The 24,330-nt window shown below is 46.6% G+C and overlaps 2 protein-coding genes across 4 annotated transcripts in view; one reads left to right on the top strand and one right to left on the bottom strand.

Moving 5' to 3' along the window:
• LOC117581680 (putative mediator of RNA polymerase II transcription subunit 26) overlaps positions 1–24,330 on the top strand; it is a 59,857-nt gene that overhangs the window by 32,478 nt on the left and 3,049 nt on the right. For all 3 annotated transcript variants that reach the window (XM_034269054.1, XM_034269055.1, XM_034269056.1), the window contains exons 3-6: positions 3,030–3,825; positions 8,758–9,186; positions 9,273–9,852; positions 10,266–10,979. In XM_034269054.1, the coding sequence (XP_034124945.1) occupies positions 3,030–3,825; positions 8,758–9,186; positions 9,273–9,852; positions 10,266–10,979 (2,519 nt within the window). The remainder of the gene's footprint in view (positions 1–3,029; positions 3,826–8,757; positions 9,187–9,272; positions 9,853–10,265; positions 10,980–24,330) is intronic.
• LOC117581681 lies at positions 22,420–24,322 on the bottom strand. Its single transcript, XM_034269057.1, has 2 exons — positions 22,929–24,322; positions 22,420–22,874 (listed from the first exon to the last, which is right to left on the bottom strand). The coding sequence occupies exons 1-2, from the start codon at positions 24,296–24,298 to the stop codon at positions 22,559–22,561; spliced, it is 1,686 nt and encodes a 561-aa protein (XP_034124948.1). The 5' UTR covers positions 24,299–24,322; the 3' UTR covers positions 22,420–22,558.

The following is a 24,330-nucleotide window of genomic DNA, read 5'->3' as shown; positions in this document are numbered from 1 at the left end:
TTGCTGGGGCTATTTGGTTTTTAAATGAGGTCAAAAAACAACAAAAGCAGAAAGAGAATCAGCTGATAAGCCCTCAAACTGAACTCTCCATTGGACCCGCCATCGTTGGACTCTCTCCACTGATTCATGCAAGTCAAATGGGGCGACCGACGAACAGTCGCCTCTGGGTTCAGACGGGGGGCCACAGGAGGCCAACGAGAGGGCAATAGCAACTATCGATGATTGGCTGGTTAAGGGTTTTTCCACAAGGTCTTTTCGTGTCTAGACGCTGGAGTGTGTGACCCATCAAAGGCAGCTGCTGCCACTCAATGGGAAATCTATCTATCAAAATTCGTACAATTACTCCTTATGTATTATTATTGTTATTAGTGCAGATATATTTTCAATGCATGAAAAATGGTCACATGACAGGTCGATCCGACACTGGGCGGACAGCTGTGTTTGCCATCTCGTACCAAATGGCAATGAACTTTACCGTTTTAAGAACTCAATGCGCTTCTAGCTTATGTCTCGCTCTCTCTCTCTCTCTCCATCTCTCTTTCTCTATGTGTGAACGTGCTCGGTCCTAAGTTTCGATGTCGGCGTCGTCTATTAGTACTATTGACACTTGTCGACCCAGCGTCGTGTTGCGTTGCGGCGCGTCGCGGCCGAAATGCGGCCTGTCACTGTGCGGATCATTCTCAGATACGCATACGCACACACACAATCACACGCTCAGGTATGGGCACGACAAGAACAACACAAACAAAAGCATGAAAGAAAGATCGTTGAGATAAGAGAATACCCTGCTATGAAGACTAAAGGGCACAGCAACAGGTCAAAGTCATTTAAAATCAATTAAAATTAACAGAAAATAGACTTCAACGTTAACCATGATCGAAAATATATATATATATATAAATATATCTTCCAACTTTTACCTGCTTGAAGTACCATCTCTGGTAGAACCCAACATACCCCTTGTGAGCCACGAGTGACGGGTATAAACATAACATCCACACTTGGAAAAAGTCAACAGTGTCGCGCATGGCACATGTTGGGTCTCGGTATCGGCCCCCCCCTCACACCCTGTCTCTCTCACTCTCTTTCTCTCAGTCAAACTGTATCTCTCCGTGCCCTCACCTTCCTCATCGTTCTGGGTCCGTTGCGGTCGCTGTTGGCCCTCCCTCCACATCATCATCGGCTTTCGACATTCGGCATTCGGCACTTAGCACCATTGGCACCAAGCGATGCCAATCAGCCACAGCCAGCCGGGCCCCGGCCATTGATGGGGTCTATGGGGAGTGCTGAGCGAGCGAACGATCTACGACAAAAATATCCAATCCCAAATGCCAGGCACAGTGGGGCAAGAGCATGCGAATGAGAATGTTTTTGCAGGAAGTTATAAGTTGATTTAAAATTCTTAAAAAAAATTGAATTGAATTAAAACGCACAACTTTAAGAATTAGATATTACCCATGAACAAATTCATGTTCAAAAACCTTATTTCAGTAATATTCCTCCACTGTTTAACCACTTTGGGGCGGTTGTTTTCGGTTTGCCCTTTCTCTCTTCGTCGTTTTTGTTTGTATGCCCCCCACAACTTAATTTCTATGCTAACCAATGATAAACTTAATTTTATGATAACGCACGACTAACTTATTAAACAGCCTACTATATATACGCATATTCCAATCGCCAATCGAATCGGATCTCAATCCGAGAGAGGTGAAATTTGATATGAAACCAATCCGCAGGAGATCTGCCATGCAATTCCCGAACTATGATACTGTTTCTGTTTCTGGCTTTGATTGTTCGATTCCGATACCGATTGGGGATCGTAACGAGCTTAAAACTACAAATTGTTGTTAATTTCGCTTGTAAATATTTCATTTAATTATTTATGCTGTGTGCTTTGGTTGCTAAACATGCGAGAAAAGCAAAAAGGAAGGTCTGGAGTTGTGTGTGTGTGTGTGTGTGTTGGATTTTGGTCTGTCCCCGGTGTGGCTTCCATTAATTTACACCTACTGGCGGGGGGCTTGGGCTTTGGGTTGCTCTCTTCCTTACTGCCTCTCCCTGGCCCTGGCCACTGCCACTGCCACTGCCAGCGGACAGCTAAAGGTCAATGCTTGTGTGCACGCATCGATACACGTATTTGCTTTTTAATGTTTGCCATTTAAATTACAATTAAATTATGTATGTATATGCTACCAAAAGTAAATAACTGAAATGTATAGAGATACACAAGATACGATAAATAAACAATTTATGCGCCCTGCCCCTGCCCCTGCCCCTGCCCCTGCCGCTGATCTACCCAGGCAGGCTGTCTGCGACGGAAGTTTCAACCGCACCATAAAAGATCAATGTATGCGAATGTGACATTGTCTTTATATATGTAATATACGAATGGTTATATGATTGAATGTAGTAGATCTGAGGAGGTGTTTGTATGGAATGTTTTGTACTCTTACCAATTGATCATAGAGATAATTGATAGAAGCTCAAGATAAAAAAAAAACCCTCTACTTGAGTACCCTTTATGCATTTTCAACATTTATTTCAAACTCTTACAATGATCACCTCAACTTTTATACATTTTCCACTCTTCTATTGCTAATCCACTGTCAATATTCCCCACCATAGAATACCGTACCGCACTGTACTAGATACATATTCTTTTGTGTTCTCTACTGTCTGTACTACGAGTACTGCGCGGATGCGTTGTGTGTTGTGCACTTTTCGCACTCTCTCGGGGTGTCGGCACCCAGTCACCCCGATAATTAGCTTAGGGGTTCAACATTGCAGGTCAATGGTTTTGTTAACATATTATAAGTTATTTTAACCTTTGGCCGATTTGCATGTGACTCGACTCTACGACTCGAGCTTTTACAGCAGACACTTTTTCGTTTCTGTCTGGTTTGGCTGTCAGTAAGCTTTCGTTGGGGTACAAACACGCACTTGGCAGTGCCTCCTGCCTCTGGGGTATGAGAATAAGACGAAGTTTAAGGTGTGAGTCTAATTCTGTCCGTATCTTTTTGTCCGTGTTGCAGGTAACGCACCCACCGACATACTGCAGCAGAAGCCAGCCAAGGCCACAACAGCGATTGTGGGTGGTCGCAGTGCAACGCAACCGGCGACCCGCGACGAGCATCATTTTGGCTCCTCGGCGGCGGCCACCACCAGCTCCACCTCCAGCTCCAGCTCCAGCTCCAACAAGCGGAAACATCTGGAGCGTCTGGCCAGCGATTTACGCTCCCAGCTCCTCTCCGAACCGTTCTCCTCCACCCCCTCTGCAGCGAAAATGCTCAGCGAACGATCACTGCTGCTGAGCGGTTATGGGGCGGCCATCGAGAGCACCGCCAAGAAGCTGAGCGAAGCGGCCACCGGAGGTGGCAACGCGGGTGGTGGCAACTCCAATCAGGCCACGACACCCAGCCACAGCACTGCCACAGCCACCTCCTCAGCATCGTCAACGTCCTCCAGTCCGGCGGCGACCACGGCGGCAGCAGCTGCGGCGGCCTATGCCGCCCTCTATCTGGAGAAGGTCAAGAACGAAAAGATGTCGCCACTGTCGCATATGGATGCCCACAAGGATGGTGGCCACATGGATGCCTCGCCCATGGTGATCATACACAATAACAACAACAACAACACCATCAACAACAACAACAGTAGCAGTGGCAACAGCATGAACTGTGGTAGCGGAAGCGGCAGCGGCAGCGGCAGCCTTGGCAACCATCAATCGAGTCAGCAGCAGCACATGAGCCTTGGCGTGAAGAGAGAACGCCTCAGTCCCGGCAGCAACAGCAGCCACAATGGCGACATAACCGTCGGAGCATTTGCCAGGTGAGTGGAAGAGCTAAGAGCTAACTAAGCTACTCTGGGAGAGAGACTGAGGGTGCGCGAGGCATAGAAGTCAGGAAGTTTATTGGTGGGAGGGCCTAAAAGGCCTAAAATATGCTTCTCGTCGTCACTTTTTCGGCTTATCCTTATCCTCGGGCTTCCCTTTCTCCTTCTCAACCTCCCCCTCATTGGCATTGTCACTGGAAACCTCAATATCAGTTGGTTCTGGATCCAGACAGTGTGATCCATGAATAATGCTGCCCTCGTCATAGTACATTCGATTGTAGTGATCGCGACGCAACTCCTGGAATCGTCTCCTGCGCTGGCGCAGCTGCCTGATCGATTCGGTGTCGGAGGGCCGCTCCTCGATGTCTATTTCGTTGTCGTCGTCGTCCACGTTTAAGGATATGGTAGCATCTGGATGCTGGTGTCCTGCATCCGGATTGATGGCTGTGCGCAGAATGGTGCGCTCGGGAACGGATGCACTGGGTTCAGGCGTGTGCACCGGGGTATATACCTCATGATGCGACTCCTCTTCCTGTGCCTCATCCTTTTTTTCCTTGTCAGCCATCTTTGCCGCCGAGATGTTAACTGTATTTTTTCAGATCACATAAATTTCAAAGATAGCTTTGGTTTGGAGAAGGAAAGAATAGTCGTTCCGAATCCGAGACTATTTATCAAGTAATTTGTGGCCGCCTCGACGGCTGTCAGCGCCTGACAAATTAATTAACATTTTCATAAATTAATACCTCGAAAAAAGAAACCAAATCGATGCTGAGCTGCTTCTGTTCGCAGACCGAAGGTAAATTAATCAAAGCCACCAAGCACAAAAACAAATAACAAACACGAGCACGCTTCTGCTGTCAAAAACAGAAAGGCAAAAAGCTAAAGGCAAAGGCAAGAGGCGCCAACAAAGAACCCACCACGATCTGGGCAAAGAAAACGAAGGAAAAACGACTTGAAAAACTTGAAATGTAAATGCAAATAAAGCAAAAACAAAGATCGGTCTACAAAGATCAGCAGCAATTAATACGCACAACTAAATTAATGGCGCCAAAGATTATATTTTAACTAATATAAATAAAAGCAATTTATCACCACTCAACAGACCCAACAGAAACTATGGCAACCTTAATCGAATGGCGGTCGAGCTTTCGAGAGGAACGAAGTTTTTGATACACTTTCCATAGATCATAGATGGCTGTAACAAATATTAATTTTGTAATTATTAATTGACAATAAGACAACAATCACAATACTTAAACACATCTCGTAAACAATGTTCTTATTGAAAACAAAACCCTTTTCTTTGAGACAGACACTACTTAAGCTTTCATCCTGAAATAGGACAAAAACCCTGCCATTCCGATATACGATTAAAACATACAAACTTCTGCATAAACTGGCAATACCCTACGCAAGATGCTGTATTCAAAAAAAAACCAGAGACATAAACAAGCCTTTGGCCACGGCATAGATGGAAACAGATGGAGTAACGACACAAAAGATACATAGATACTTCTTTGGAGATACATTTTGGGCAGGTCGCCGTTCGCCGGCTGGGCCTTATTAATATTAATGAGACATGCTAGTCTATCGCCACCTGAGGTGTGGACTTGAGTGGCTCGAGCAGACACAAAGAGTCACGATAGGCTGTCATTTAGATTAAGCATTCGATTCGATACGATATGATTTGTATCTTGTGTCGAGCATCTGTGTAGCGCCCCAGCTGTGGTGCTGCTGCTATCGCACAGGGTGGTCGCTGAGGGGGATAATTCGAATAATATTCATAATTTATAATTGTTTATCCACATATTAGTGAGGCCTATTAGGGCAGCTAGCAGACGATGAGTTTCGTATGATAAATGAAGGTTTTTGAGGGGTTCTTGAATTGATTTCGAATGATATTTAATATAGATGTATTTTTGGCTTTTGTTTTTTTAAATTTTTTCGTGGAATTAACGCAAATTTGATGCAAATTCCCCTTTGACGCACGAAAAGTTATAGTTCAGGTTCATTCACAAATAGTCTGTCCCCAAGCATGTTTTTGGGTCTTGAGACCTTTAGCCTTTTGGGGATAGAGATCGTATCTGTTTTGATCTTCCTAATCTTGTGCATTTCAAATCCTTATCAGTGTTGGAGTTTATGAGGAAAAAACCATTAAATGCCTTATGACAACATTCAATATTTAGTTCATTGAACCACAAAGGTTTCATTCATAAAATTGACTAATGTTCTAAATATTCTATTGTGCCAATGAAACATTTTCAAAATACATGTCTAGACTAGAAGTCATTAAATTGCAAATTATTCTCAAAATGTTAGACAAATTTGAATACTGAATTCTTTGGGCTGCCGCTGCCCTCACATTTGACTGTTTTATGTCCAGTTTCCTTTCCCTTTTAGATCAGTTTAAGCAGCAGATTGAATATCTCTCAAGTACTCCCCTATTTCAAGTGACAGCAAGGGCATTCGAGGTATCGGATCACCGAATCCAAAAGCCTTCCCTTCTTGTTTTGATTTTTGTCTGTTTTACGTTTCGCGAGCTAGTTTCGGACAACTCATTCCCATGATGGACATTCTGTTTTTTATATTTTATTTTGCCTATTTGAATACATAAATATTTACGAACAGTGTGATTCAAAACTGTAAGGCAGTAGCAAGCAATATTTCATGTTTAATCATAATTCTATGGTGCTTGAAAAAGAATAAAAAACGGAAGCCTGTCTGATTATAATATTTTTAGATATATTGCCAAGACTAAAGACTGTAAAATGTCGATTCTATAAGTTAAAGTTCCTTATGTAAAATGTCAGATTGTCTCCTTAGCTTTCTTTCCTAATTGCTCTACACTCTTGAGTCGCACTGTACACCATGCATAAGCATATGTATGTATGTTTTATTATTTCTTTTTTATTGGTAACTTATCGGTCGGGGCAGGGGCAGCGCCCTGCGTAGGCGTAACAATAGGCACCATTTGCATATCGAGACGGACAAGGCGCATGTTGCCGCTCGTAAAAACCAATTAGGCAGGCCACCGATCTGTAGATCTATCTGTACATGCGACAGCTTACAAAACCGTTGGCATTAGGCAGTAGCCAACATAATCGCCACCATAAGCCATTTTTTTTTACTTGGATTTTCCTCTGTTTTCCGTCCCCTGTGTGCTGCTGCCTGCTGCTGTTGCTGTTCAAACAATTGCCAAGAACAGGCTGGAAAACACAACTAAGTAGCTGCTACCAATCGCCAAAGCAATTTGCAATAATCAACATTTTTAACAAAACCGAAAAAAAATTACTACAAAAAAAATAAAATGAAAAAAATAAAACAGAAAAAAAGGAGAACAACCAAAAACAAAGTTGTAAGCAGCAGCGGAGGGGGGGCAAGCAACGAATGATCGCAACAAAAAACAACAACAAGAATACAAGTAAGAAAAAAATCGACAACCAACAGTTCACGATAAATCAATGGCAACAACAACAGCAGCAGCAGCAGCAGCAGGAGGAGGAGGCACAAGAGGCAGCTAAATGAGGGGGCAGGCAGAGCAACAGAAGGATGCGGTGGGGCAGTGGCAGCAGGTGGGTCTGTGGCAGCACCACCACCAATAGCTGCTATATATAAATTTGTGCTGCAGCCTGCGTAAGCGACACGACATGACCAACGACCAACCAACCAACGACGACGACGACGACGTGCAGCACGAGTTACTCTTTTTTTTTTTTTTTTTTTTCGGTTGTGTGGCATGCAACCGAACCCATAGAGAGTGCTGCTACTCCTAGCCAGGCACTTGCCACAGCTGCCACCGGCACCGAGCTCAGTTTAGGAGGTGACCGGCGGCGGCCCGCTGCCGATCTAGGCAGAAATCTATGCTGATTATTTTTGGTTTCTTTTTTTTTTTTGTTTTTTTTTTCGGGCGGCCGGCCAGCCCCGGCTGTGGCTGTGGCTCGTGTTGGAAAGCCACAGGTCCAGCTCTAGGAATGGATAATGGGTGGGTAGAGTAGAGTAGAGTAGAGTAGAGTAGAGACCATGCACCATGTTGGTGGCATGTCTCGCTCCCTGGCCTGGCGGTAGTTCTATATGAGTTATGGCCATGCTTGGCAGATTGTTTGCCACAAATGCTCGACATTGGTTAACATGTATTTGGTTTTGATTCTTCGTTGCATCCAAAATGAAATTGTTTTTCGGGGCAAATGTTGTTTGAGCAGGCACTACAACAAGATTGAAGGAATTTAAACTATTTGAAGATGCTTCTTATAAAGATTCAATTCTGTACTAACAAGAAATGATAATGGTTTAACAACTAGTTTATGTTGCAACAGGAAACAGTTTATTTTGCATTGCCAGTGCCTCATGCCAGTACCAGCGAACTCTGCATCAACTCATTTCAAAAGACTTAAACCCCAGAGAACGCCCAGCGGGTAAACTCTCCCAGGCTTTCCTGTCGGCCAGCACTCCTTTTCCTCGTGGGGACGGGATGGTTCCCATGTCAACTGGCTGGCACATAATCGCATTATGGCCAATGCCGCATGGAAATTAACTAAATATCAAACGTCAACAAGACTTAGATCGTAGAACGTGGACACCTGTGCCAAAGGGGTTCGGTTCTTGCGGAGTGCTTCTCACGGAAGCCACTCATTAGCATGTCAAATAAGCGAACTGAGAGAGAAGTCTCGGATCTGATCGGTTGTTGGATGACAAATCATCCAATTGTATGCGACACCTGGCAAGGGGCAAGGGGCAAGGGGGGTGGCGAAGAACTGAATGAGAACCAAATAGAATTAAATATGAATGCAAATTTGTGTGTGGAATATTTGGTGTAATATTTATGCGGGCTGATGTCACACACTCAACCCCCGGACTTATGCAAAGCCTCGCTAAATGTTCTCCTTAACATAACTAATCCAGATGTTAATTTTTTGTTGTATTCTTTTGTAGATCTCGCTGCGCCACGCCCTCATCGTCATCGTTTCGCGGTGGCGCCTCACCCAACCACCACCAGCAGCAGCAGCAGCAGCAGCAGCAACAACAAAGATTGAGTCCCCCTGGTGCTCAAACCACGACACACATGCCGCTACACAATTTGTCCACAAATTTGTTGAATACCATTCAACAGCATCAGCAGCAGCAGCAGCAGCAGCAGCAGCAGCATCATCGAAACAGCAGCAGCAGTGGGAACAACAACAACAGCAGCAGCAGCAGCAACACAAGCAACAGCAACAATGTGAACCAAGGAAGTGGTGCAGGAAGTTCGGGCAGCAATGCCACAACGAGCTCCAATACAAATGCCACGGATTTCTCCACCCGCAACTATTCGGACATTATGCGCTGTCTGGCGGCCAAATACAATAACACCAATCCCAATGAGTAAGCGCCGAATCCTTGACAAGGCCCATGCCCCAAATACTAAACTCTCCCTCTCTCTCTCTCTCTCTCGTCTTGCCACTTTTTAGCAACCATGCAACACGACGCAATTCCTATTACGACAGCAGCAGCGCAGGCAACTCGGCAGCAGCAGCAGCGGCAGCAACATCAGGCGGCGGTGGCCCGGGAGTCGCCACCTCTGGCACACAGCAGAGCAGCAGTAGTGGCAGCAGCTCCACCACAAAGTCGGGCAATGCCAATAGCAGCAGCAGCAGTAGCAGCGGTGGCAGCAACACCAACAACAGCAGCAGTTGCCCCACCAATGCCGGCAATGCGGCCAAGAAGCTGTCCCCCTCGGCGGCTGCGTCGGCGGCTGCTGTCAGTCTGCCCAAGGAGACCAAAGTGAGTGTGGCCGATGGCAGAGGTGTAGGAGGAAGCGGTGGAGCAGGAGCCGGAACCTCTGGAGCTGGCGTGGGCTCTGTGGCCAGTGTTGGAACGTTGCTACCGCCAGCCGCTGCACAGTCGCCCACAGAGCAGGCCAAGAGCCAAATGGCCGCTGTGGTGGCGGCCGCCAGTGTTTCGCCGTTCATGTCCAGCTTTTTGCCCTTCTCGTCGGCCATTTTCCCGCCGCTGATAGACATGAGCAGCACCCAGGCACTGATGACGCTGGTGAGTACTACTCTGTGATTGGGCCACCCAAAATGTTAATTATACCCCGTAATTGTGGACGGTTTGGAGGGTGTACCGGTGTACTAAAGTTTGTAACAAAAGGAAATGATTTTAGTTCGAAAATATGTACAAGGGGAATCCATTTATAGAGAATAGATTGATTACGTTCCACCACTTTTCATGCGGAAAATCTTATAAAAGACACAAGGATACAGCAAGCTAAGCAACTCTGTGAAAAAGTGTGCGCCATGCAGGAAACTTTCAACAGACCAACAAACTAAAATGTAACCAAAGTAGAGGATATCCTTACTATCTATCATTTGTTCAAAATGTATTTCAAATTAAAGCTCACCTCTCATTTTTTTTCCCATTTCTTTCGCCCTCGCCCTCGCCATCGCCCTCACCCGCTTTAGGTGCGTGCTGTCAAAGATGCCCAAATCCAGGAAATTCTGCGCGGCAAGCCACAGCATCCGCAGCATTCACAGCATCCACGTTCCAGTTCCAATGCCTCGTCGCCCAGTGCCAGTGCAGCGGGCACGCCACGTTCCACTCTGAATGCCGCGCTCCAGCAGGCGGCTCAATTTGTTACACCCGCTTTCATCTACTCGGCCCAGCTGCAACAGCAACAACAGCAGCAGCAGCAGCAGCAGCAACAACAATCGCATCACGCTTCGCGGCAGTCTAGTCCACGTTCCACAACAGAGACTTCGACTTCGGTGGCGCCCGGCGATGGTGGCGGTGGTGGTGGTGGTGGTGGTGGTGCTGCTGCTGCTGGTGGCTCATCGATTGCGTCGGCGGCGCCATTAGACTTGAGCTCCCAACCGCCAGCCGCAAAGCGCTTGAAGCTCGAGCCCGAGGGCCTGCTAGGGAAGACGCGTCGTGCCAGCTCAACGGCCACCACGGCCACGACAGCGACAACAGCCTCATCCACACCATCCCCGCCACTTCTGGACCACACCGAGGAGATCCAACCAGGTACCAGCAATGCCCACGCCAACGCAGGCACAGGAGCCTCTGGCGGCGGACCGCGTCAGTGTCAGGCACAGAGCGAGGAGGTGAACTCCTGGTCCGTGGACGATGTGTGCGGCTTTGTGGGTGGAATTGATATATGCGCCGAATATGTTCAGGTGAGCAGAACAGCACAGAACCCATTCTCTCTCCCCCCGCAGCCCCACTTGTAGTTGATTAAGCATTGAGATTCCGCTGGAGAAAGGAAGATTTCCCCCGAAACGGGCTTCAACTAATTGATGTTTATGGAGCATCGGACGGGGGCACACATAAATATCTTCCACTAGAAAGTTAACTTTGTTTACTTTGGGAAATAAAACTCGTTCAAAGGGAACGTTGATTGAACGTTCTGAGGGATATAATTTATAAAGTTTCCTACAATACATTCCCCCACATTCGCTTAGGATCTGTCATACAGTGCAGTAAAATGTCTGTTGAGAACCAAAATTAAACCTTGAAAAGTGTTTTTTACTAACCCAAAAATCGAAAGATCAGCAATTCCAAAATGCCAGCAGTTACCTCAGAGACAGACAGAGAGAGAGACCTTCGCGAGTGACTTGGACATGGATGCGAGTGGCATTCTTGAACCCCATCAACGTTCAGCAGTCAAAGTTCATTTACCCAAGGGGCACATCGACAGCACATAAACGCGTTCGTTTGCGTTTACTTTTCGCTGATATTCAGACGTTTTGTTCAAGGGGGTTTCCTGCCAAAAAAAGTAACAAAACAAAACCCAAAAAACCGCATGGCACCGTGCTGCCGTGTGGAGGCTGCTCAACGCTCCTCAAAGCGGCAGCAGCAGCAGAAGAGACAAGATTAACTATGTTTTTGGGTTTTGAACTCCACTCCCCATGGCCGGAGCTGAACTCTCTGGCGGCCATTAATATTGTGCCACGCGAGCTACAGCCTCAGCATCAGCATCAGCCTCAGCTTCGACATGGAGTTGGAGTTGGAGTTGAAGTTGCGTTTTGCGAGTCCAAGAAGAAAATGCTCCACATAGGCAAGGAGAAGTCGTTGGAGCTAGAGCTGGCATTGGAATGGTGGCCAGGTGATCTTTTACGACCAGTTCCGGCAAGTTGAACGACTTTTGATCGGTCAGCCAGGCTAGGCCGGAGCTGGCACTGGCACTGGCACTGCGACTGGGGCTGGGGCTGGGGCTGGGGCCAGGTTTTACTTTGGCTTTGCGGTCGACGATCGGTCAACGTCAGGCATCATTACCAGACCCAGTTCAGGCGGCTGCCAGAGCAACAGCTTCAGGATCCTGCTCTCCACTTCATCGCGTTAATGGAGTGAAAACATGGTCCGCGAGGTCCGTCCCGTCTGCTCCAACTAGTGCAATCATGTCTCAACGCCAGATAGCAGAGACATCCATGTACGAACATCCAACCGCCATGTGTATGTATGTATGTATGTGCACACGTTCGAAGTTAACAATTAAGCCGGACTCCTGCTCCAGAGCTCTAGGTGTTGACACATTTTGATGCATATTAGCCCGCAAGAGAGATGAAGTCGCCTTGAAAGTCGCCTAATTAGCAGCCCCAAAGCGGCTTAGCGTGCATTCAAAGATGAACTCAAATCTGCTTACCGCAGCGCAGCGAGAGTTGAAAATAGTTTGACTATCTGCAGTATGACGATGATAATGGTGATGGAACCAGTTTACCCCCCAGACGAACGAGGTTGAGGATTTGCGAATGAGATGCTGATGACGCCTCCCCGAAGGTATTTCTTTTTTGTTTTTTTGCAGCAGCAATAGACAAAAAGGCAATTGGCGTAATATTCAATTGAATTTATGGCCACAACGACACTTGGCCAGCTTTTGGTCTTGCTCTTGGGCCGCTCTTGGGCCTGTCTTGGTCGCCTGAACACCTTTTGTGGTGCAGTTGCATGAACTTGTTCCGCCAGGCTAACGATAGAAAGACGAGGCAGACCTCTTTTTTTTCTTTAGTTGTCGTTGTTGTCGGTCGCTGAGATATTGTGGAGGTTGTAAATATTTAGTGCAGAGGTTGACTCTCCTCGCAGTCTGTGGCTGAGGCTGTGCCTTGGTGGAAATCTATATGAAGACATTGAGAACTGGTTCAGTGACATTGTCCAAGCCTCTCAACGACAGCAACAGCGACGTTGTCGCATCATGTTGCAGTCACAGACAGAGTTGCAAGTGTTATTGATATTGCCTCAGAGAAGCAGCCAGCCAGTCGGCAGCCTAGACTCCTCCAGGGTCCCTGGGTGGGGGGGTAGATGGTAGGAGAGACCACGCATGGGTGGCGGTTCGGTTCGGTTCGGTTCGGTTTGGGTACGGCTCTCGATCTCTATGGCCAGGCCTGGCCAGGGTTTATTATCGCCAGAGCATTCGCATTCGCCATAAAAATGCAGATGAAGTCATAAGTTGGGGGCCAATGCCAATCCCCATCCCAGTCCCAGTCCGAGTCCGAGTCCCATTCTGGTTCGACTCTCGCAGCAGGATGCGATATTTTCTGCATTTTAAATGTACAGATTTATGGCTATATTAAAGCACAATAATAATTTCTATGCGTGATCAGCGACACGAGCTACAGGAGGGACAACTTCGACTCTCTCTCTCTCTCTCTCTGCTATCGCCTTCCTCGTTTCTGCTCTTTTCTGCATGCCAGAATTTGTGTCATGAATTATTCGCTGATTAAGTGGACCGAAGGTAGCAGGTGGGTTGACTTTGCTGCAGAGTAGGGGGCACTGGCACTGCGTGGCACTGTGGAATGTAGCTGCGGTAACCCAAGTGGAGGTTAGAAATTGGATAGATGGCTAGTAGATGGCAACACAAGATCTTGGCTGCACTAGTTGGGCGAGGATAATTGGACTGCAAAGGGAGATCTTTGGTTGGTTAGTTGGACACCAATATATTTCTTTGGTAAACATATCAGTGGAGGAATATCAATGAGATGGATCAGCTTCGAGAATGAATAAATATCACTTTTGTAAATAAAGTAAATACCCAACAAATTATTATTTTCCATCTCTGAGTCTCTCTCATTGTCAGGCTCTCAATTTCCACTGTTCTACAGCCCGTCCTCAAATATTAACATTACGTTCTTCCTCTCACAGAGTAGCTTAGCTGTCAAGAATGTATTTATACCGAAAGTTTGCATTGGGTTGACTCACTTGCAATCTTTTTGTGGTTAAATAAGACAAACATTTGCCCTGTCAAAGTATCAGCAATTCCCGTGAACTTATTTGGAGCGAATTAGTTTCTGTCAGCTAATGACAAGGAAAGGAATGTCTCCCCTTAGCAACGAAATTCAAAGCCACAAACGAAGCTGTCAAACGCAGCCCAACAATGTTTTGAACCCCAGAGACGAACTCAAATTGGAACTGGAACCTACTAGGCGTCCAACCGTTTTGGGGTGCTCCATCTCCATCTCCATCTTCGGTGTGGCATGGGTCTTAGATGTACTCTTCCCTTTCGCCGTCGATACCCGTAATCCCTCCCGACGTCGGTCGTAGTCGTCGTCGCCGCTGTACTTATTGTATTTGACATGCCAAATGCCAAAAGTACACGTAGGCGTCATAAGATTCATGACTCGGAAAGAGTTGACTTTGCCTTTTTGCCCACGATCGTTTGGCTCTTTTGACTCTCAGTCTCCATCTCCATCTCTGGGTCTGGGTTGGTGTCGTGTCGCGGTCTCTGAACGAACGTTCTGTCTAGGCTCACTCCACTCCGCTCCACTCTACTCATCTGAACTGGAGGTCTCCGTCTCTGATGCTGCCTGTACCGAGGAGGTACACCAACGTGTTATTGTTGGCTTGGGTTCACATAAATGTCAAGCATTGGCAACAGCAAACAGCAAACAGCCAACAGCCAACAGAAGATGGAGATCAACTTTAGCTCTAGATTTTGCACCATGGCTAACGCCCCCGACAATCGCATGGCACTCCATCCATTTTGCCGGCTCGCCAGCGCTCTCGCGTATGCATTTCAAAGACGACCCTATTATTAGGCATAGGGTTTCATCCGTACAACAGTTGGGGGCAGGGGCAGCATTATGAAACCAAAAACATAAACAAGCAATGCAAATCCCCCTTAAGTCAGCGCAGAGTCATCGTCATGATGATCATTCGGATATCGTATTCAAGAAATGTCAAAAGCCCAGACCTAGGCGCGCACTTGTCACTTGAGCTTGGGCCCCTAGAGGTCTCCATTGCCACATGCAGATACTCGAAACAGATACAGATACGGGGACATAGAGTGTGCCCCTCTCCGATCCGTATCCGTATCTATGCCTCATTATTTGTTTATCTTAATTCGTATTAAAGTTAGATTTTTTTATCGCACAAGCAACTCGTTATTTTTGGGATCCAAGAGAGTAGGACTCCAGCTGCAGCTTCAGGGTCCGGACTGTGCCAGAGTTGTGCACTGCCAGCCCCAGCCCTCCCATCCATAACTGTCACATGGCAGACTTAAGTTTTATTTATCTTTATATTGGCCTTTTGGCCAGGCCAACGCTGTTTTGTGGCCCCTGCTCCCATCGCTGCTTGCCTTCCCCTCGCTCCCGCTCTGTGACGCTGTCGCTGTTTGGTTTTGAAAATTGATTTGGAAAGTTGCATTAAAATGCAATTTGTTGAGTTGTCTGGAGAGTCAGTCAGAGGGAAGTGTGTTATGTGGCAAGTTGCCCCGACCCCTGCCTTCGCTTCTTTTTCTTCTGCCACAGGAAGTATGACGCTGCAACACACGAGCGTATCCCAAAAGAGCAACAGAAAAAACAACAAACAACAAAATTCAAATTAATTTTTTGGCTATGCAGAGTGACAGTAGAGCTAGCGATTGAAGAGTCAAAGTTGAGGTCTGATGTAACTGCGGGACTGCAGTTGGGTTTTGTGTGGCTTATAAATGTATGATATTAAAAATGAAGCAACATTTTAGCTACAGCACAACAATATAATGATCAAATCTTAGCAAAGTTTAACCCAAAATAATACAGCAAGGAGCTAAAATTCCTTTTCCCTTCCATCTAGCACAAGTTCTAGTATAGAAAGTCATACCAATTAATTTTGATCAGGTCTAATTCTGTGGCAGAGAACACCCCTTAGCAAATGCTGACCAACTCCGATCCACAAGTCCGGCACACAAAAATGTGCCAGAAAAAACACTCTGTGCGCTTGCCGCGAGTTCCGTTTGCAGCGGGGCACACAAGAACCCATATTAACGGTGCTTTTGTGGTAAGAGAAAAAAGACAGCAACAACTTTCATAGCCCAAAGAATCAGTGTGAGCCCAGCGAACGGCCAGGTGGAGAACGGAGTGGGCCCCAAAAGGAAAACAAATCACCGACTTGCCTAATGATTATAAACGTAACAATCTAGTTTGCGGCGTTGGCGGTCAACGCATTATCAGCAACAGCAACAGCAACAGCAACGGGTAACAGGAACAGGAACACGGAGGCAACAACTACCGCACACGAGACTGCAGCAGCAACAAGAGGAACTGGAGGCACGTGCTAAACATGCAACTCCTACTCTTACCACGGCCAAGGCCCCAACAGACAGACAGACAGACAGAGCTGAGCAGAGCAGCGGCACAGACACGACCATTCACTCAAGAGACAGCGTTGCAGTTCAGAGCTCCTTTCGGTCTTTTGCCACAAGACCAATATGCTACCATTAATCCATGAATTACTTAAAACCACATTCCGTGCAGCAGCAGCAGGAACAGCAGCAGCGGGTGGGGCAGGCGGGTGGTGGCGTTGAAGGGGAACATTTAAATTGCCCGCTTACCGCCATATTTCAATATATTGGGCACCTGGAGAGGAGGGGGATTCCGAAAAGATTTCTTACTACCTTGGCTTCCACTTTTGGCCGCCTACGAATGGACAAAAAATTGGCCAACGACAAGCAATTTCTTGCCTCGCGTTGGGCTGGAGTTTTGCTTTTTTTTTTTGTACTCTTGCTGCTTGGTTTCTTTGATAATGTTGCACGATAATGATGTCGTCTGCTTGATGATGTTGCTCCTGGCTGAGTCTTGCAGCTGGACGACTGCCTTGCTGCAGCGACCTGCTGTGGCAGTCCGAACGATCCGAACAATCACCTACATTGAAGGAAAAAGTTCTCTGTTCTTTATAGAGAGTCTTGGGGGCAGGAATCACAGCACGAAAGCAAATGATTGCCATCGAGAGGTGGGGTTGGGGAGGGAGAGAGACCTGCAAGGTCCACCGTCTACTATTCACTCTTTCTCTCTCACCATGCGCCACAGTGGGGATTAATAGACAAATTGTGAACAGTTTCATAGAGGTTAAATTAAAGCTTTAGCCATCATGCTGAGGGTTTACACGTGTAAAACTGGGAATTAATCCGTGCAAAGTGTGCAAAATGGATCGACTTGGTGGGGCTTTCATTGGCTGCCTTTCCGTCTGGTTTTCAGTACAGTTTTTTTGGGCGTGCAGTGTCCCACTGTGGCTGCGGGACTGGGGCAGAGGTTAGATGAAATGTGCACCAGACGGGGGTTACAAGGTGGCCACGGCAACAGAGCTGCCATTTAACTGACAGTCAGGCAGTCAGGCAGTCAGGCAGCAGGGAGCACCGCGGATCAGCAGCAAAGTCAGGCAGCAGCCCCCATTGAGACCCCAGAGACCTCAGAGAGTCGAAACCAAAGCGAAGTCAGGGCATGACTGGAAGCAAACACACACACAATCAAAAGAGAGTCTCAGCAGAGAAAAAAGAGTCAGACCGAAAGTCAAATGCCAAGCAGCAGATCATGCCGGGGTCTGGGGTCTTTTGGGTTGCTCTCTGTGTGCTGTGCTGCTCGGACCCAGTTGCGGCAGCGAACGTCGCTCGTGGTGTGTTATCAAAGCTGATGATGATTATACCCACTTGCACGCCTTTTTTCTGTGCCCCTACAGGAAGCCGATTCCGTAGTGGCAGTGTCAGTGCCAGTGCCAGTGCCAGTGCCCAAACCCAGGGCCCCGACCTAAAGCTTGGCTTGGGCTTTAGCTGCAATTGGCTACTCGTCGCCATCGTCGTTGTCCGACGTCTTGTTGCATGCATTATTATTATGCGCATGCGCGCGGTTGGCCATATAATCTAAAATTGTATCTTTGGCGTGTAACCCGGGGCACTTCTTCTTCTTCAGCTCCTGCAGCAGCTTCTCCTTGGCTGCCTTCTGCTGCTTCTGCTGTTTCTGTTTCTGTTGTTTGGTGGGGTCCGGGGAGCAGCCAGACCAACAAAGCTACAAAATAAACTGATTATGTGCCTACCGCTCTCTCGGGCCGCGAAATTAACAGGCCGCATCTCTTCGAGAGCCTTGGCTGCAGGGGTCCTCTCATACTCCACTCTCTGAGTGTGTGTTTGCCGTCCGTTCCGAGTGGAGCTCCCTTGTGGCCTTCTTTTGTTTCTATGCCGGACGAGCGGGTCACATAAAATTTGCTAATATTTTGACCTTAAGATACAATATCTTTTGCCGGTACGTAGCCATTGTGCACAGTGGGCAAAGGAAGCTGAATAAATGGGCAAATATTATGCATAACATTCATATTTGTATATCTGCAAATTATTCCCAGTATGCTTTTACTTCAAATTTCTTATTTATCGTTGCACTTATCACCCATTTTGACCCACTGTCTGGCCAGCGGCAGTAGCTGTGAAATAAAAATAAAACTTATTTATTACATCAGGCCAGAGAGCCGTGAGAGAGCTCAACTTCATTACACGGCCTCGGGGCGCCTTTTCAATAATTTATTAAATTATTTAAATAATAAGCGGGCTGTTGAAACAGCCGAGTGATTGATATAGAATACAAGTTTCTCTGTAACAGATGGCAGGAAGGTTTACAAAATCAATCAAAAGACTTGCACAGACTGGCCATTGCCAAACACTTTCAATGGAAAGTGTGCAGACAGAGCATTGGAGGAGTTGGCTCAACGGATGTTACCCTTCTAACTATCTTCTAAGACAGATGATAGTCGCGGAGAGGCTGACTGGCTGACTGGCTGGCTGGCATGCCAATCAAATGCTACCACAGATTGCAGCAGATTCCAGATGCCAGAATACAGATTCCAGAATACAAAGTCAAGAATCAAGAAGGGGCGAGGCCACCTAGTAGTAGTAGTTTTTTTTGTGGAGAGCATCGAATGCGTAACAAGATCAAACCACAGCCACCGCACTCGGGGGAAACGATACGAGGCCCCGCTCATCGGACATTTGGACATTTGGACAGTGGGACAGTCGGACGTCAGAGGATGTTTGGCATTAAGCGTAATTGTTGGGTTGAATGCTGGGCCTGAATAAAAAAGAGAAGAGAAATATCATTAAATACTCGTACCAAAATCAAAGCCAAAGACACAAGTGAAGTGTAGCCCCGCAATGGCGATGGGCAAGCAAGTCAACTTTTCGATACCCCTTTTGACAGAGTAGCTTAGGCTGGGAATGAACATGGGTTCCTGGTCTTTTGCTACGGATTAATATGAGAATATGGAAAGGGTAGCAGTTTCTTTTATCAGTAATATTTTGGAATATTTTCTATGTATTTTTATGCTGGATTATATTTATTTCAATTTATTGATTAGAATTATTATTGCATATCCAGAAATTCGATTTGCCACTCATTACAGGCTATGCCACAGTCGACTATTCCTTAGCTTTGCGATTATTTGTTGTTATTTTAGGTGGGCAGCCACCAATACGAGCAAACCGAGCCAAAGGTTGTTGATGGGCAACTGGAACTTGGTACTTGCCACTGCCACTGCCACTGCCGGCAATCAGGTCCAAGTCAGTCTCTTTCTTTGAGCTTGCTTTTGGCCAGCTTCCCGGCTGAAGCTGAGGCTGAAGCTGGGGCCAGAGCAAAAGCCAGACCCGACCCGACCAGGCCATGCCAGCCAGCCAGACATGAAGAATTACAATGAGTAGGTAGTTGGGCGCAATTGACGGCGGCTCAGCATCAGCCTGAGTCTCAGTCTCTGTCTCTGTCTTCGAGAACAGCTTCAACCTCTGCAAAGTTGGCAGCAGGTCGGCCCACGTTCTACGCTCAACGTTCAACTCGGGCTCCCGGGCATAGGTAGCACAAAAAGCTGTTCAATTTAGAATTCAAATTGTTGTCTTCGCCACTCGTCTGCCCCTCCCAGTCAGCCAGCCAGCCAGCCAGCTGTCCCTCCCCTGGTCTGGTTGGACTGTGTGTTGGCCTGTTGGCTGGCTGACTGGCTGACTGGCTGGCTGTAGGGTTAAGCAGGTCAAAATCCGTACAACTAAATTGAGCCCCAGAAATACAATTGGGAGAGGAGCCGCAGCCGCAGCCGCAGCCGCAGCCAAAGCAAAGAAGGGGTCCCCTCTCTCTCCACTGGGTAGAATTCATTTTTCAGTTGTGTCGAGCGCAGGGTCTTCGGTCTTCAAATTAAAATGTATTTCGGGGGAGAACGGAGAACTCGGGAGTCCAAGCGAGTGACCAGAAGCAGCCAGAAGCACTTTTGTAGCTGCTTATTAGTGTGATGTGTCTTTTGGGTTAAGATTCGGGTTTCAGCACAGAGCAGAAGGATGAGAGGACCTGGCACGTTTCACATTTGACGCGCCATGCGGCTGACCCTGCTATTAATTTATTTTGCACACAAAACAAAACATTCCACAACTTAAAGATTATCCCCCAAATGGTTGTTCTTTTCTTTCAATTTGAATCCAATCCACTTATATGCATATTAGAGATGGCAGTGGGCCAACTCCTATCGTTTGCATTCGAAGTTCTTCACAATAATTTGGGTGTTTCAATTGGAATTGAAAGAGTTGAGGGTTATTTTGTGGCATTCTGAATATAAGAAATGACATAGGAAAATCGTAGATATAATTTTCCTACCATTACTACTTCTTAATACCCTTTTTAAGCATCCATTCCTTGCCTGAGTTTGCGATAGTTGATCTCTATCATCTTTAAGATCAGTTTTTGTTTCGTGGTATATTTTAAGCCAAACGAGTATCAATTTTATATGGCTATTTTATGATGGAAACCCACTTGAATTCTATGTAAATATTGCGCAACAAAATAACTTTATTGGGCCTAAACTTTATAGCTCTATTAAAGCCACCACCAAATGAAAAGAAAGAAAGACTCGACCGGAGTTTTAAAGTCGTATAAAAAAGAAGCCACAAATATTTACGAGTTCTTTGGCTCTGTGGACGTGGACGTGGACGTCTTTTAACAAACATTTGACGAATCTTTTGGCTTGCGGGTGCCTGCTCGGTATTGGTATGCAAATCCCAGTCGAACCCACGTGGATATTTAACCATCTGTGATCTGTCCCATGGTCAACTCAGGTCACCGTGCATAAAAACTTGAACTATAAAGTTTAATTAGATTGAAAGTCTGGGCGTAGCTCAAAGATAAGCATCTCACGTGCCGGCACCAGACTCTAACTTGATTGAAAATATTTTGGCAGTGGTTACGGATTGCAGATTCCAGTAGGTGGGGGCATGGATTGGATTATTGGATTTATGCTAATTTACAATCATCCAAAAATTGTGTGTCTTTTTGTGTGTGTGCCATCAAAGCAACATCGATTCGCGTCTCCTTTTGCATTAATTAATATTTCTTTTTTGGGTCTAGAAGAAACCACACCGATCATCATTGCTGCTCGGCTCCTCTAATGCTGCTGATGCTGGCCCCGTTTCTTTCTTCGAGTCTTTTGTTTGATGCAACAAAATGATTTGCATATTTCCATATTTTTTTCCTGCTCGTTTTTTTTTTTGCTGGCATGGCCTTTCCGTTGCCTGCTTTTTGTGTGTGTGTGTGTGTTTTGTGCAGTCTTAAATTGCCTGCGTTGCCAGGGACTGGGACTGGGGCCGGGACCTGAGACTTGCAGTCCAATTACATTGCGTGTAGACCTCTCTAGACCGGCTCTGACTCTTTTGCGAAAGGAGTTCAAAGTCAAGAGCCGAGCTTTGGCTAAGAGACTCACAATTCAAATCTGTTTTTGGCCCGTATTGTTATGGCCAGTCTTTTTGCCTTTATTTTGTTCCTGCCTCCCCCCCCTCTCCTTTACTAGTTAATGCAAACTTCTTGTTGCCGTTTGCCAGCCTGCTGCTGCTGCTGCTGGTCAGTTGTTGCTATTGTTGGCTCTGTCAATTATTGGCACAGAATTTAGAATGCAATGCTCGGCCGGCCCAATGCACTTGGCCTTAGCCACGGCCATAACCACAGAGGCACCCAAATCAAAGCCCGGTCTTGCCCCCTCGCCGCAGAATTATGACAGAGCCAAAGAGAGCTCGCTGGCCTGGCCATTGGAGTAAAAGCCACCAATTTCCGGTTAGAAGTTTGTCTTTTTTTTTCCTCATATATATATTTTTTATCTGGCTGCAGTTCTTCCTACTCTGCGGCTGTTTTTCTTTTTTTGTGGGAATGTTGTGGTGATAGTAGGGAAGTAAATTGATAATTAAATTACCAGAGAAATGTAAGAAATGGCTGACTGAAATAAGTTGAATTTCTTAGAATCAAAGATATCAAATTACATAGATAAGACATCACGTTCATTCTGAAAAACCCATCGCCTTCCACTGTAACAAATTGCTTTGACAAAAGCGATCGTAAATTCGTAGATTCTTCTGCATATTTAAATATGAACGAGAGTTCCACAATGAAAAGACCATAGAAAAAGCTAATCTTATATTTATTGAGCATTTGTTTGGATTGCCTAATTAATTTTGCGATTTTTGATTGAGTACCAGCTCTCTTGTCCTTAAGCCTAGCATCCTGTTTTGGTGCTACACGTTGCCCAGCGGCTGACCATTTTCGATGATTCGATCCTTTTCAAAGTCCTTGTAGATGTCAGCGCGACGTCCCAGCTCAGCCAGCACTGCCACCTTGTTGCGTGTAAATTCCTCATCTTTCACCTTGCGGTACCTAATTTTTTGTTCCTTAGCAATCTCCATGAGCCTGGCATCGACTGTGGGCGCCCAGGGACGTCGTGTGGTGACGAGATTTTCATACATGGCCGTATTGTTGATGGCAAACGGACTTGGCTTGATGAAGATGGCCATGTAGCCAGGCCGCTTGACGTCCCTATCCACAGGAAAGACACTGGAAAGGAAATCACTGCAAATCCTGCCCGAAAAGTCATGTATCTGCTCTTACCAGAAATACTGGGATGTGGGTCGCCAACTATTGAAGCCCCACCAGCCACCGATCACGTGGAAGGGACACGAGCGATTCCGGCCCGAAAACGTTGTAATCACATCGCCCACGGAGACGAAGAGGAGATCTGTGGTATTCGCAGCCACCAGCTGGGCCTTGCGCAGCATAAAAAGATCGTTGAAGCCCGAAATGACGACATCGTCATACAAGTTGTAGACCAGCTGATCGTTGTTGTCCTGCCCAATGATCAGCATGGCTATCCGCATGGAGTTCATAATGTGGGCCAGGGCCATGAAGTTGATGTTCATATCCTTGTAGTCCTCGGTGATGTAACCGAAAAACCAGTGCCGCATGTGCACCCTGGTAGGCAGCTCAATGCGTGTCATCAGGTGCCAGGGACCACCCCAGCTGTTGTTGAACTCACAGAACACCTTGCTGGGCAGGCCCCGATCTCTTTCGAGGCTAATGCCAAACAGCTCGTGCAGATCCATTTCCTCGTGACACTTGGCCCCGGGATACTGAAAGAATTCCGGCGGATGGGGCGTAACGGTTTTCCATTTTGTGATCTCTTTCGAAGCGCCATCCGTTATGTCTGTCGTTTCATCTGCCGTTGTTGTTGTTGTTTCTATGGGTTGCTTTGGTGCTGTTGTTGTTTCTTTTGGTTCCCCTGGCATTTCGGTGGCTGTCTCGTTCTTGCCTGCTCGTTCGTCAGATGCTTCTATGATATTGATTAGTACACTTTCGGGTATTGGTTCAGTGGTTACTTCTTGGGCTTTCTCTGTACCTTTTTCCACTTGTCTTTTTACATTATTCTCTGGGATGTCTACTTTGCCAACCACGTCCAATTCTTTTTGGTTTCCTTGTGTGGTGGGTTTCTCTGTGGTGTGTTTCTTAGTGGTCTGATTCTTTGTCGTGTGTTTCTTTGTGGTTTTTTCCTTTGGGACTTTTCCTTCGGTGACTACTTCTGGGGGTTCCTCTTTGGCATCTAAGTTGTAAACTGTTGTTGTTGTCTCCGCGTGGGCCTCCTTAGTGGTCCTAATCGTCGGCATCTTCGTTTTCTTTTTGTTGGGTTTAATCACAAAAACTTGAGCCACCTCATCCGTGTTTGATGCTGACTGATGAGATTCGAGGCTTTCCTTCGATGCCCAACTCTCAACCGAGATCTTCTCCATGTGTGCATGATCTATTGAACTGATCTCCAAAATCTCATCGTCAATGTCCACCCACTTTGAATGGTTTCTTCGATCGCTGGTCATTTGAACTCGCTCACGGCTCATATATCCATTGTTATTGAAGATAAAATTCATGTAGTAGGTCTGGCTAAGGACAATCCATGGCAGGCTAGTTGTCCACAAACATCGTCTCAGCATTGCGACGACATTCACTTGGGTCACGCCCAGGG

This window comes from Drosophila guanche, unplaced genomic scaffold (genome assembly GCF_900245975.1).
Source record: "Drosophila guanche unplaced genomic scaffold, DGUA_6, whole genome shotgun sequence".
Lineage (NCBI taxonomy): Eukaryota > Metazoa > Arthropoda > Insecta > Diptera > Drosophilidae > Drosophila > Drosophila guanche.
This window is presented reverse-complemented; position numbering and strand designations above follow the sequence as displayed.

Excerpts from the sequence above, each read along its gene's own strand:
- LOC117581681 (XM_034269057.1), bottom strand. The coding sequence starts at position 24,298 with ATGCTGAGACGATGTTTGTGGACAACTAGCCTGCCATGGATTGTCCTT. Across the intron at positions 22,875-22,928 it reads CCCACATCCCAGTATTTCTG|TGTCTTTCCTGTGGATAGGG; the intron begins GTAAGAGCAGAT and ends TTTCCTTTCCAG.